This window comes from Heterodontus francisci, chromosome 45 (genome assembly GCF_036365525.1).
Source record: "Heterodontus francisci isolate sHetFra1 chromosome 45, sHetFra1.hap1, whole genome shotgun sequence".
In the NCBI taxonomy this organism is placed as follows: Eukaryota; Metazoa; Chordata; class Chondrichthyes; order Heterodontiformes; family Heterodontidae; genus Heterodontus; species Heterodontus francisci.
In genome coordinates, this window is record NC_090415.1 from 201842 (window position 1) to 216597 (window position 14756).

The 14756-nt window shown below is 54.1% G+C and overlaps 1 protein-coding gene across 3 annotated transcripts in view; it reads left to right on the forward strand.

Moving 5' to 3' along the window:
- The window catches only part of LOC137356333 (NACHT, LRR and PYD domains-containing protein 12-like), an 89874-nt gene extending 87727 nt beyond the window's left edge, over positions 1 to 2147 (forward strand). For all 3 annotated transcript variants that reach the window (XM_068022212.1, XM_068022214.1, XM_068022213.1), the window contains 2 exons: positions 517 to 684; positions 910 to 2147. In XM_068022212.1, the coding sequence (XP_067878313.1) occupies positions 517 to 684; positions 910 to 997 (256 nt within the window). In that variant the 3' untranslated portion in view covers positions 998 to 2147. The remainder of the gene's footprint in view (positions 1 to 516; positions 685 to 909) is intronic.
- The last annotated feature ends 12609 nt before the right edge of the window (positions 2148 to 14756 follow it).

A 14756-nucleotide genomic window follows, 5' to 3' on the forward strand; every position in this document is an offset into this window, starting at 1 on the left:
CATAGACACACATGGCATAGCCAGGAGCCCATTGACCCATCATACCTATGTTGCTTCGAAACACTATCCAATTACTCCCACTCCATTGCTCTTTCCCTGGAAACCTGCAACGTTTTACCCTTTGGATATTTACCCAACCACCTTTTGAGAGTTACGATTGAATCTGCTTCTACCGCCTTTTCAAGCAGCATGTTCCAGATCACAAAAACTCACTGCATAGAAATAATTTCCCTTATTTTCCCCCATGTTCCTTGACCAATGATCTAAAATCTGAGCACTCTGGTTAGCAAGCCTCCGACCAATAATTGAAGGATCCAATCTTTCAACGACCACATGATTCAATGACCCAATGAGTCAATGAGCCAATGAGTCAATGACCCAATGAGTCAATGACCCAATGAGTCGATGACCCAATGAGTCGATGACCCAATGAGTCGATGACCCAATGAGTCAATGACCCAATGAGTCAATGAGCCTTTGACATTTTCTGACCCCGAATCTCTTCCTTTTATGAAGGTTGGACGAGACAGATTTGAAAGATGATGGAGTTCAGGAACTGATCACGGCACTCAGTGCCAAGCGCTCAATCACCGAACTAACTCTTCCCTACAATTCCATTGGTGATGCCTCAGTCGATGCCCTCAGCCAATTCATCGTGAATAGTCCTCAACTTCAGGAGATCAGGTATCGTTTTAACTCTTGCCTCTCTCGTCTTGCGTCACATAAATAGGAACAAATGAGGGTGCGGAAGTTGGTTAGACACTGATCTTTCACTCTGCCTGAGATCTGGGGTTGAAAACCAGACCCAGGCAGAGATGGCGAAGGGTTACCTCTCTCCCTCTCTCTGTGGGTCAGACACTTGCCTTTATTGATGTGGATGTCACTGACTGACTACTTCTGTGTACACAGATTGAGAGAAAACATGTTCTCCCCTGAGGGAATCAAGAGACTGAAGAATCTGGGCAGACCCGGACTGGTAGTGTCGGTGGGAGACTGATTGATCCCAGCTTGGACCAACGGCGAGTCACACAACCAGCGAGCTCTGCAGACTGCCTGTCAACAAGGCAAGAAGGAGAGAGAGAGACAGAAAGACAAAGAGAGAGAAAGGAAAATGAAACATAGGAAAGGAGAACGAGAAAGAAAAGAGAGGAGGAATTATTGCTTTATTAATGGTCTTATTGAACTGTGTCGCTACTCTGGTTTGAGATCCCTCTGCTCCTGTTACCATGGTGTTGACTGAGTGATTAATATGGGCTGCTGGACACTGGGGAGAACTCCCTTACTCTACTTCGAAATAGTGACCATGGGATCTTTCACATCCACCTGAGAGGGCAGATGGGGTCATAGTTTAACGCATCATCTGAAAGACAGCAACTCTGACAGTGCAGCACTCCCTCAGTACTGACACCGGGGGAGTGTCGGCCTGGATTATGGAGATCAAGTCCTAGAGTATATACATCTCCCTCCGACAGTGCAGCACTCCCTCAGTACTGACACCGGGGAGTGTCGGCCTGGATTATGGAGATCAAGTCCTAGAGTATATACATCTCCCTCTGACAGTGCAGCACTCCCTCAGTACTGACACCGGGGGAGTGTCGGCCTGGATTATAGAGATCAAGTCCTAGAGTATATACATCTCCCTCCGACAGTGCAGCACTCCCTCAGTACTGACACCGGGGGAGTGTCGGTCTGGATTATGGAGATCAAGTCCTAGAGTATATACATCTCCCTCTGACAGTGCAGCACTCCCTCAGTACTGACACCGGGGGAGTGTCGGTCTGGATTATGGAGATCAAGTCCTAGAGTATATACATCTCCCTCCGACAGTGCAGCACTCCCTCAGTACTGACACCAGGGGAGTGTCGGCCTGGATTATGGAGATCAAGTCCTAGAGTATATACATCTCCCTCCGACAGTGCAGCACTCCCTCAGTACTGACACCAGGGGAGTGTCGGCCTGGATTATGGAGATCAAGTCCTAGAGTATATACATCTCCCTCCGACAGTGCAGCACTCCTTCAGTATTGACACCAGGGAGTGTCGGCCTGGATTACGGTCTTACTTATAAATTAACTTTGAAACAAAGGGTTCAAGACACTGAATGTAGATGTTCACAGATTTATTGAGCATAAAACTCAAAGCAGATTACAGCCTTGAACTTGATGTACTGCGTTGGGCCAGACTGTTAAATTCCAAAGACTCCTTCCCGACAGCTAAAGGTTCAAACCTTCCAACGTGACACACCGTAGATCTCCACGACAGCCTCTTCCCATGTCCCAGATCAATCACCCTCGTGTTACAAGTTCCCTCTCTCACCCTTCCCCTTGCTTGCTCACCCACCCTACCTTCCTCAGGTATCTCCTGCTCCTCTTCAATCCCCTGCCCATGCGTCCTCTCTGTCGCTGAACCCTGTCGTCCTCTAAAGCTCTCTGACTGTCTCTGCTTTCCCCTGAAACACGTAGACTCATCCTGGTATGACGGCCTTTCACCAGCTCAGAACGTCCTGCAGTCAGTGAAGTGTTTCTTCTGAGGATCGTCACAGTTGCAAGGTCAGAAATTCAGTTCCACTGTCGAAAACTGATGGCCGCTACATGAATGAAATAAAGCAAGCCTCCCTCGTGATTCGACTTTAACTCGAACGGAGACACACTCCACAGACCAAAGCTGAGTAACTGAATGCAATACATGTCAACACCATCACTCTGAACTCCCCTCCTCTGACAGCGCCCAGTGTTACAGCCCAGCATGACAAAACAGGGGGGGACAGGGAGGTTACCTCTCCCAGGCAGGACCCAGCGGGGAAACACAGAGAGATCGGTTGTTTGTTAAACACACCGCCTCTCTCCCCACTCATGTTTGGGAGTTTAATGGAGGAGGGGGGAAAGTGACGATTACAAGAGGGCTCTGCTGCCCCCCCGGGGATAGATTAATAACATTCACCGTCTCCTCCAATACCCCACTGGGAGACAGACACTGAGAGTGGGGTCAGTGACCCCCGGGGATAGATTAATAACACTCACCGTCTCCTCCAATACCCCACGGAGAGACAGAGACTGAGAGTGGGGGTCAGTGACCCCCGGGGATAGATTAATAACACTCACCGTCTCCTCCAATACCCCACGGTGAGACAGACACTGAGAGTGGGGTCAGTGACCCCCCGGGGATAGGTTAATAACACTCACCGTCTCCTCCAATACCCCACGGGGAGACAGACACTGAGAGTGGGGTCAGTGACCCCCGGGGATAGATTAATAACACTCACCGTCTCCTCCAATACCCCACTGGGAGACAGACACTGAGAGTGGGGTCAGTGACCCCCGGGGATAGATTAATAACACTCACCGTCTCCTCCAATACCCCACGGAGAGACAGACACTGAGAGTGGGGTCAGTGACCCCCCGGGGATAGATTAATAACACTCACCGTCTCCTCCTATACCCCACGGGGAGACAGAGACTGAGAGTGGGGTCAGTGACCCCCCCCCGGGGATAGATTAATAACACTCACCGTCTCCTCCAATACCCCACGGAGAGACAGACACTGAGAGTGGGGTCAGTGACCCCCGGGGATAGATTAATAACACTCACCGTCTCCTCCAATACCCCACGGGGAGACAGACACTGAGAGTGGGGTCAGTGACCCCCCCCCCGGGGATAGATTAATAACACTCACCGTCTCCTCCAATACCCCACGGAGAGACAGACACTGAGAGTGGGGTCAGTGACCCCCCCGGGGATAGATTAATAACACTCACCATCTCCTCCAATACCCCACGGAGAGACAGACACTGAGAGTGGAGTCAGTGACCCCCGGGGATAGATTAATAACACTCACCGTCTCCTCCAATACCCCACGGGGAGACAGACACTGAGAGTGGGGTCAGTGACCCCCGGGGATAGATTAATAACACTCACCATCTCCTCCAATACCCCACGGAGAGACAGACACTGAGAGTGGAGTCAGTGACCCCCGGGGATAGATTAATAACACTCACCGTCTCCTCCAATACCCCACGGAGAGACAGACACTGAGAGTGGGGTCAGTGACCCCCGGTGATAGATTAATAACACTCACCGTCTCCTCCAATACCCCACGGAGAGACAGACACTGAGAGTGGGGTCAGTGACCCCCCGGGGATAGATTAATAACACTCACCGTCTCCTCCAATACCCCACTGGGAGACAGACACTGAGAGTGGGGTCAGTGACCCCCGGGGATAGATTAATAACACTCACCGTCTCCTCCAATACCCCACGGGGAGACAGACACTGAGAGTGGGGTCAGTGACCCCCGGGGATAGATTAATAACACTCACCATCTCCTCCAATACCCCACGGAGAGACAGACACTGAGAGTGCGGTCAGTGACCCCCGGGGATAGATTAATAACACTCACCATCTCCTCCAATACCCCACTGGGAGACAGACACTGAGAGTGGGGTCAGTGACCCCCGGGGATAGATTAATAACACTCACCGTCTCCTCCAATACCCCACGGGGAGACAGACACTGAGAGTGGGGTCAGTGACCCCCCGGGGATAGATTAATAACACTCACCGTCTCCTCCAATACCCCACGGAGAGACAGACACTGAGAGTGGGGTCAGTGACCCCCCCGGGGATAGATTAATAACACTCACCGTCTCCTCCAATACCCCACGGAGAGACAGACACTGAGAGTGGGGTCAGTGACCCCCCCCCCGGGGATAGATTAATAACACTCACCGTCTCCTCCAATACCCCACGGGGAGACAGACACTGAGAGTGGGGTCAGTGACCCCCCGGGGATAGATTAATAACACTCACCGTCTCCTCCAACACCTCACTGGGAGACAGACACTGAGAGTGGGGTCAGTGACCCCCGGGGATAGATTAATAACACTCACCGTCTCCTCCAATACCCCACGGGGTTACAGACACTGAGAGTGGGGTCAGTGACCCCCGGGGATAGATTAATAACACTCACCGTCTCCTCCAATACCCCACGGAGAGACAGACACTGAGAGTGGGGTCAGTGACCCCCCCCCCCCCCGGGGATAGATTAATAACACTCACCGTCTCCTCCAATACCCCACGGAGAGACAGACACTGAGAGTGGGGTCAGTGACCCCCCGGGGATAGATTAATAACACTCACCATCTCCTCCAATACCCCACGGAGAGACAGACACTGAGAGTGGGGTCAGTGACCCCCGGGGATAGATTAATAACACTCACCATCTCCTCCAATACCCCACGGAGAGACAGACACTGAGAGTGGGGTCAGTGACCCCCCCCCCCCGGGGATAGATTAATAACACTCACCGTCTCCTCCAATACCCCACTGGGAGACAGACACTGAGAGTGGGGTCAGTGACCCCCGGGGATAGATTAATAACACTCACCATCTCCTCCAATACCCCACGGAGAGACAGACACTGAGAGTGGGGTCAGTGACGCCCCCCCGGGGATAGATTAATAACACTCACCGTCTCCTCCAATACCCCACGGGGAGACAGACACTGAGAGTGGGGTCAGTGACCCCCGGGGATAGATTAATAACACTCACCGTCTCCTCCAATACCCCACGGGGAGACAGACACTGAGAGTGGGGTCAGTGACCCCCGGGGATAGATTAATAACACTCACCGTCTCCTCCAATACCCCACGGAGAGACAGACACTGAGAGTGGGGTCAGTGACCCCCGGGGATAGATTAATAACACTCACCATCTCCTCCAATACCCCACGGAGAGACAGACACTGAGAGTGCGGTCAGTGACCCCCCCGGGATAGATTAATAACACTCACCGTCTCCTCCAATACCCCACGGAGAGACAGACACTGAGAGTGGGGTCAGTGACCCCCGGGGATAGATTAATAACACTCACCGTCTCCTCCAATACCCCACTGGGAGACAGACACTGAGAGTGGGGTCAGTGACCCCCGGGGATAGATTAATAACACTCACCGTCTCCTCCAATACCCCACTGGGAGACAGACACTGAGAGTGCGGTCAGTGACTCCCCGGGATAGATTAATAACACTCACCGTCTCCTCCAATACCCCACGGAGAGACAGATACAGAGAGTGGGGTCAGTGACCCCCGGGGATAGATTAATCACACTCACCGTCTCCTCCAATACCCCACGGAGAGACAGAGACTGAGAGTGGGGTCAGTGACCCCCCCCCGGGGATAGATTAATAACACTCACCGTCTCCTCCAATACCCCACGGAGAGACAGACACTGAGAGTGGGGTCAGTGACCCCCGGGGATAGATCAATAACACTCACCATCTCCTCCAATACCCCACGGAGAGACAGACACTGAGAGTGGGGTCAGTGACCCCCCCCCGGGGATAGATTAATAACACTCACCGTCTCCTCCAATACCCCACTGGGAGACAGACACTGAGAGTGGGGTCAGTGACCCCCGGGGATAGATTAATAACACTCACCGTCTCCTCCAATACCCCACGGGGAGACAGACACTGAGAGTGGGGTCAGTGACCCCCGGGGATAGATTAATAACACTCACCGTCTCCTCCAATACCCCACGGGGAGACAGACACTGAGAGTGGGGTCAGTGACCCCCGGGGATAGATTAATAACACTCACCGTCTCCTCCAATACCCCACGGTGAGACAGACACTGAGAGTGGGGTCAGTGACCCCCGGGGATAGATTAATAACACTCACCGTCTCCTCCAATACCCCACGGAGAGACAGACACTGAGAGTGGGGTCAGTGACCCCCCGGGGATAGATTAATAACACTCACCGTCTCCTCCAATACCCCACGGAGAGACAGACACTGAGAGTGGGGTCAGTGACCCCCCACCCCCGGGGATAGATTAATAACACTCACCATCTCCTCCAATACCCCACAGAGAGACAGACACTGAGAGTGGGGTCAGTGACCCCCGGTGATAGATTAATAACACTCACCGTCTCCTCCAATACCCCACGGAGAGACAGACACTGAGAGTGGGGTCAGTGACCCCCGGGGATAGATTAATAACACTCACCGTCTCCTCCAATACCCCACGGAGAGACAGACACTGAGAGTGGGGTCAGTGACCCCCGGGGATAGATTAATAACACTCACCGTCTCCTCCAATACCCCACGGAGAGACAGACACTGAGAGTGGGGTCAGTGACCCCCCGGGGATAGATTAATAACACTCACCGTCTCCTCCAATACCCCACTGGGAGACAGACACTGAGAGTGGGGTCAGTGACCCCCGGGGATAGATTAATAACACTCACCGTCTCCTCCAATACCCCACGGGGAGACAGACACTGAGAGTGGGGTCAGTGACCCCCCCGGGGATAGATTAATAACACTCACCATCTCCTCCAATACCCCACGGGGAGACAGACACTGAGAGTGGGGTCTGTGACCCCCCGGGGATAGATTAATAACACTCACCGTCTCCTCCAATACCCCACGGAGAGACAGACACTGAGAGTGGGGTCAGTGACCCCCCGGGGATAGATTAATAACACTCACCATCTCCTCCAATACCCCACGGAGAGACAGACACTGAGAGTGGGGTCAGTGACCCCCCGGGGATAGATTAATAACACTCACCGTCTCCTCCAATACCCCACGGAGAGACAGACACTGAGAGTGGGGTCAGTGACCCCCCCCCCCGGGGATAGATTAATAACACTCACCGTCTCCTCCAATACCCCACGGGGAGACAGACACTGAGAGTGGGGTCAGTGACCCCCCGGGGATAGATTAATAACACTCACCGTCTCCTCCAATACCTCACTGGGAGACAGACACTGAGAGTGGGGTCAGTGACCCCCGGGGATAGATTAATAACACTCACCGTCTCCTCCAATACCCCACGGGGAGACAGACACTGAGAGTGGGGTCAGTGACCCCCGGGGATAGATTAATAACACTCACCGTCTCCTTCAATACCCCACGGAGAGACAGACACTGAGAGTGGGGTCAGTGACCCCCCCCCCGGGGATAGATTAATAACACTCACCGTCTCCTCCAATACCCCACGGGGAGACAGTCACTGAGAGTGGGGTCAGTGACCCCCGGGGATAGATTAATAACACTCACCGTCTCCTCCAATACCCCACGGAGAGACAGACACTGAGAGTGGGGTCAGTGACCCCCGGTGATAGATTAATAACACTCACCGTCTCCTCCAATACCCCACGGAGAGACAGACACTGAGAGTGGGGTCAGTGACCCCCGGGGATAGATTAATAACACTCACCGTCTCCTCCAATACCCCACTGGGAGACAGACACTGAGAGTGGGGTCAGTGACCCCCGGGGATAGATTAATAACACTCACCGTCTCCTCCAATACCCCACGGGGAGACAGACACTGAGAGTGGGGTCAGTGACCCCCGGGGATAGATTAATAACACTCACCGTCTCCTCCAATACCCCACGGGGAGACAGACACTGAGAGTGGGGGTCAGTGACCCCCGGGGATAGATTAATAACACTCACCGTCTCCTCCAATACCCCTGGGGGAGACAGACACTGAGAGTGGAGTCAGTGACCCCCGGGGATAGATTAATAACACTCACCGTCTCCTCCAATACCCCACGGAGAGACAGACACTGAGAGTGGGGTCAGTGACCCCCCGGGATAGATTAATAACACTCACCGTCTCCTCCAATACCCCACGGGGAGACAGACACTGAGAGTGGGGTCAGTGACCCCCGGGGATAGATTAATAACACTCACCGTCTCCTCCAATACCCCACGGAGAGACAGACACTGAGAGTGGGGTCAGTGACCCCCGGGGATAGATTAATAACACTCACCATCTCCTCCAATACCCCACGGAGAGACAGACACTGAGAGTGGGGTCAGTGACCCCCCCCCGGGGATAGATTAATAACACTCACCGTCTCCTCCAATACCCCACTGGGAGACAGACACTGAGAGTGGGGTCAGTGACCCCCGGGGATAGATTAATAACACTCACCGTCTCCTCCAATACCCCACGGGGAGACAGACACTGAGAGTGGGGTCAGTGACCCCCGGGGATAGATTAATAACACTCACCATCTCCTCCAATACCCCACGGAGAGACAGACACTGAGAGTGGGGTCAGTGACCCCCGGGGATAGATTAATAACACTCACCGTCTCCTCCAATACCCCACTGGGAGACAGACACTGAGAGTGGGGTCAGTGACCCCCGGGGATAGATTAATAACACTCACCGTCTCCTCCAATACCCCACGGGGAGACAGACACTGAGAGTGGGGGTCAGTGACCCCCGGGGATAGATTAATAACACTCACCGTCTCCTCCAATACCCCACGGGGAGACAGACACTGAGAGTGGAGTCAGTGACCCCCGGGGATAGATTAATAACACTCACCGTCTCCTCCAATACCCCACGGAGAGACAGACACTGAGAGTGGGGTCAGTGACCCCCCGGGGATAGATTAATAACACTCACCGTCTCCTCCAATACCCCACGGGGAGACAGACACTGAGAGTGGGGTCAGTGACCCCCGGGGATAGATTAATAACACTCACCGTCTCCTCCAATACCCCACGGAGAGACAGACACTGAGAGTGGGGTCAGTGACCCCCGGGGATAGATTAATAACACTCACCGTCTCCTCCAATACCCCACTGGGAGACAGACACTGAGAGTGGGGTCAGTCACCCCCGGGGATAGATTAATAACACTCACCGTCTCTTCCAATACCCCACTGGGAGACAGACACTGAGAGTGCGGTCAGTGACCCCCCGGGATAGATTAATAACACTCACCGTCTCCTCCAATACCCCACGGAGAGACAGACACTGAGAGTGGGGTCAGTGACCCCCCGGGGATAGATTAATAACACTCACCGTCTCCTCCAATACCCCACGGAGAGACAGACACTGAGAGTGGGGTCAGTGACCCCCCGGGGATAGATTAATAACACTCACCATCTCCTCCAATACCCCACGGAGAGACAGACACTGAGAGTGGGGTCAGTGACCCCCCCCCGGGGATAGATTAATAACACTCACCGTCTCCTCCAATACCCCACGGAGAGACAGACACTGAGAGTGGGGGTCAGTGACCCCCGGGGATAGATTAATAACACTCACCATCTCCTCCAATACCCCACGGAGAGACAGACACTGAGAGTGGGGTCAGTGACCCCCGGGGATAGATTAATAACACTCACCATCTCCTCCAATACCCCACGGAGAGACAGACACTGAGAGTGCGGTCAGTGACCCCCCCGGGATAGATTAATAACACTCACCGTCTCCTCCAATACCCCACGGAGAGACAGACACTGAGAGTGGGGTCAGTGACCCCCGGGGATAGATTAATAACACTCACCGTCTCCTCCAATACCCCACTGGGAGACAGACACTGAGAGTGGGGTCAGTGACCCCCGGGGATAGATTAATAACACTCACCGTCTCCTCCAATACCCCACTGGGAGACAGACACTGAGAGTGCGGTCAGTGACTCCCCGGGATAGATTAATAACACTCACCGTCTCCTCCAATACCCCACGGAGAGACAGATACTGAGAGTGGGGTCAGTGACCCCCGGGGATAGATTAATCACACTCACCGTCTCCTCCAATACCCCACGGAGAGACAGAGACTGAGAGTGGGGTCAGTGACCCCCCCCCGTGGATAGATTAATAACACTCACCGTCTCCTCCAATACCCCACGGAGAGACAGACACTGAGAGTGGGGTCAGTGACCCCCGGGGATAGATCAATAACACTCACCATCTCCTCCAATACCCCACGGAGAGACAGACACTGAGAGTGGGGTCAGTGACCCCCCCCCCGGGGATAGATTAATAACACTCACCGTCTCCTCCAATACCCCACTGGGAGACAGACACTGAGAGTGGGGTCAGTGACCCCCGGGGATAGATTAATAACACTCACCGTCTCCTCCAATACCCCACGGGGAGACAGACACTGAGAGTGGGGTCAGTGACCCCCGGGGATAGATTAATAACACTCACCGTCTCCTCCAATACCCCACGGGGAGACAGACACTGAGAGTGGGGTCAGTGACCCCCGGGGATAGATTAATAACACTCACCGTCTCCTCCAATACCCCACGGAGAGACAGACACTGAGAGTGGGGTCAGTGACCCCCCGGGGATAGATTAATAACACTCACCGTCTCCTCCAATACCCCACGGAGAGACAGACACTGAGAGTGGGGTCAGTGACCCCCCCCCTCGGGGATAGATTAATAACACTCACCGTCTCCTCCAATACCCCACGGAGAGACAGACACTGAGAGTGGGGGTCAGTGACCCCCGGGGATAGATTAATAACACTCACCATCGCCTCCAATACCCCACGGAGAGACAGACACTGAGAGTGGGGTCAGTGACCCCCGGTGATAGATTAATAACACTCACCGTCTCCTCCAATACCCCACGGAGAGACAGACACTGAGAGTGGGGTCAGTGACCCCCGGGGATAGATTAATAACACTCACCGTCTCCTCCAATACCCCACTGGGAGACAGACACTGAGAGTGGGGTCAGTGACCCCCGGGGATAGATTAATAACACTCACCGTCTCTTCCAATACCCCACTGGGAGACAGACACTGAGAGTGCGGTCAGTGACCCCCCGGGATAGATTAATAACACTCACCGTCTCCTCCAATACCCCACGGAGAGACAGATACTGAGAGTGGGGTCAGTGACCCCCGGGGATAGATTAATAACACTCACCGTCTCCTCCAATACCCCACGGAGAGACAGAGACTGAGAGTGGGGTCAGTGACCCCCCCCCGGGGATAGATTAATAACACTCACCGTCTCCTCCAATACCCCACGGAGAGACAGACACTGAGAGTGGGGTCAGTGACCCCCCGGGGATAGATTAATAACACTCACCGTCTCCTCCAATACCCCACTGGGAGACAGACACTGAGAGTGGGGTCAGTGACCCCCGGTGATAGATTAATAACACTCACCGTCTCCTCCAATACCCCACGGAGAGACAGACACTGAGAGTGGGGTCAGTGACCCCCGGTGATAGATTAATAACACTCACCGTCTCCTCCAATACCCCACGGAGAGACAGACACTGAGAGTGGGGTCAGTGACCCCCGGGGATAGATTAATAACACTCACCGTCTCCTCCAATACCCCACGGAGAGACAGACACTGAGAGTGGGGTCAGTGACCCCCGGGGATAGATTAATAACACTCACCGTCTCCTCCAATACCCCACGGAGAGACAGACACTGAGAGTGGGGTCAGTGACCCCCCGGGGATAGATTAATAACACTCACCGTCTCCTCCAATACCCCACTGGGAGACAGACACTGAGAGTGGGGTCAGTGACCCCCGGGGATAGATTAATAACACTCACCGTCTCCTCCAATACCCCACGGGGAGACAGACACTGAGAGTGGGGTCAGTGACCCCCCCGGGGATAGATTAATAACACTCACCATCTCCTCCAATACCCCACGGGGAGACAGACACTGAGAGTGGGGTCTGTGACCCCCCGGGGATAGATTAATAACACTCACCGTCTCCTCCAATACCCCACGGAGAGACAGACACTGAGAGTGGGGTCAGTGACCCCCCGGGGATAGATTAATAACACTCACCATCTCCTCCAATACCCCACGGAGAGACAGACACTGAGAGTGGGGTCAGTGACCCCCCGGGGATAGATTAATAACACTCACCGTCTCCTCCAATACCCCACGGAGAGACAGACACTGAGAGTGGGGTCAGTGACCCCCCCCCCCCGGGGATAGATTAATAACACTCACCGTCTCCTCCAATACCCCACGGGGAGACAGACACTGAGAGTGGGGTCAGTGACCCCCCGGGGATAGATTAATAACACTCACCGTCTCCTCCAATACCTCACTGGGAGACAGACACTGAGAGTGGGGTCAGTGACCCCCGGGGATAGATTAATAACACTCACCGTCTCCTCCAATACCCCACGGGGAGACAGACACTGAGAGTGGGGTCAGTGACCCCCGGGGATAGATTAATAACACTCACCGTCTCCTCCAATACCCCACGGAGAGACAGACACTGAGAGTGGGGTCAGTGACCCCCCCCCCGGGGATAGATTAATAACACTCACCGTCTCCTCCAATACCCCACGGGGAGACAGTCACTGAGAGTGGGGTCAGTGACCCCCGGGGATAGATTAATAACACTCACCGTCTCCTCCAATACCCCACGGAGAGACAGACACTGAGAGTGGGGTCAGTGACCCCCGGTGATAGATTAATAACACTCACCGTCTCCTCCAATACCCCACGGAGAGACAGACACTGAGAGTGGGGTCAGTGACCCCCGGGGATAGATTAATAACACTCACCGTCTCCTCCAATACCCCACTGGGAGACAGACACTGAGAGTGGGGTCAGTGACCCCCGGGGATAGATTAATAACACTCACCGTCTCCTCCAATACCCCACGGGGAGACAGACACTGAGAGTGGGGTCAGTGACCCCCGGGGATAGATTAATAACACTCACCGTCTCCTCCAATACCCCACGGGGAGACAGACACTGAGAGTGGGGGTCAGTGACCCCCGGGGTAGATTAATAACACTCACCGTCTCCTCCAATACCCCTGGGGGAGACAGACACTGAGAGTGGAGTCAGTGACCCCCGGGGATAGATTAATAACACTCACCGTCTCCTCCAATACCCCACGGAGAGACAGACACTGAGAGTGGGGTCAGTGACCCCCCGGGATAGATTAATAACACTCACCGTCTCCTCCAATACCCCACGGGGAGACAGACACTGAGAGTGTGGTCAGTGACCCCCGGGGATAGATTAATAACACTCACCGTCTCCTCCAATACCCCACGGAGAGACAGACACTGAGAGTGGGGTCAGTGACCCCCGGGGATAGATTAATAACACTCACCATCTCCTCCAATACCCCACGGAGAGACAGACACTGAGAGTGGGGTCAGTGACCCCCCCCCCGGGGATAGATTAATAACACTCACCGTCTCCTCCAATACCCCACTGGGAGACAGACACTGAGAGTGGGGTCAGTGACCCCCGGGGATAGATTAATAACACTCACCGTCTCCTCCAATACCCCACGGGGAGACAGACACTGAGAGTGGGGTCAGTGACCCCCGGGGATAGATTAATAACACTCACCATCTCCTCCAATACCCCACGGAGAGACAGACACTGAGAGTGGGGTCAGTGACCCCCGGGGATAGATTAATAACACTCACCGTCTCCTCCAATACCCCACTGGGAGACAGACACTGAGAGTGGGGTCAGTGACCCCCGGGGATAGATTAATAACACTCACCGTCTCCTCCAATACCCCACGGGGAGACAGACACTGAGAGTGGGGGTCAGTGACCCCCGGGGATAGATTAATAACACTCACCGTCTCCTCCAATACCCCACGGGGAGACAGACACTGAGAGTGGAGTCAGTGACCCCCGGGGATAGATTAATAACACTCACCGTCTCCTCCAATACCCCACGGAGAGACAGACACTGAGAGTGGGGTCAGTGACCCCCCGGGGATAGATTAATAACACTCACCGTCTCCTCCAATACCCCACGGGGAGACAGACACTGAGAGTGGGGTCAGTGACCCCCGGGGATAGATTAATAACACTCACCGTCTCCTCCAATACCCCACGGAGAGACAGACACTGAGAGTGGGGTCAGTGACCCCCGGGGATAGATTAATAACACTCACCGTCTCCTCCAATACCCCACTGGGAGACAGACACTGAGAGTGGGGTCAGTCACCCCCGGGGATAGATTAATAAC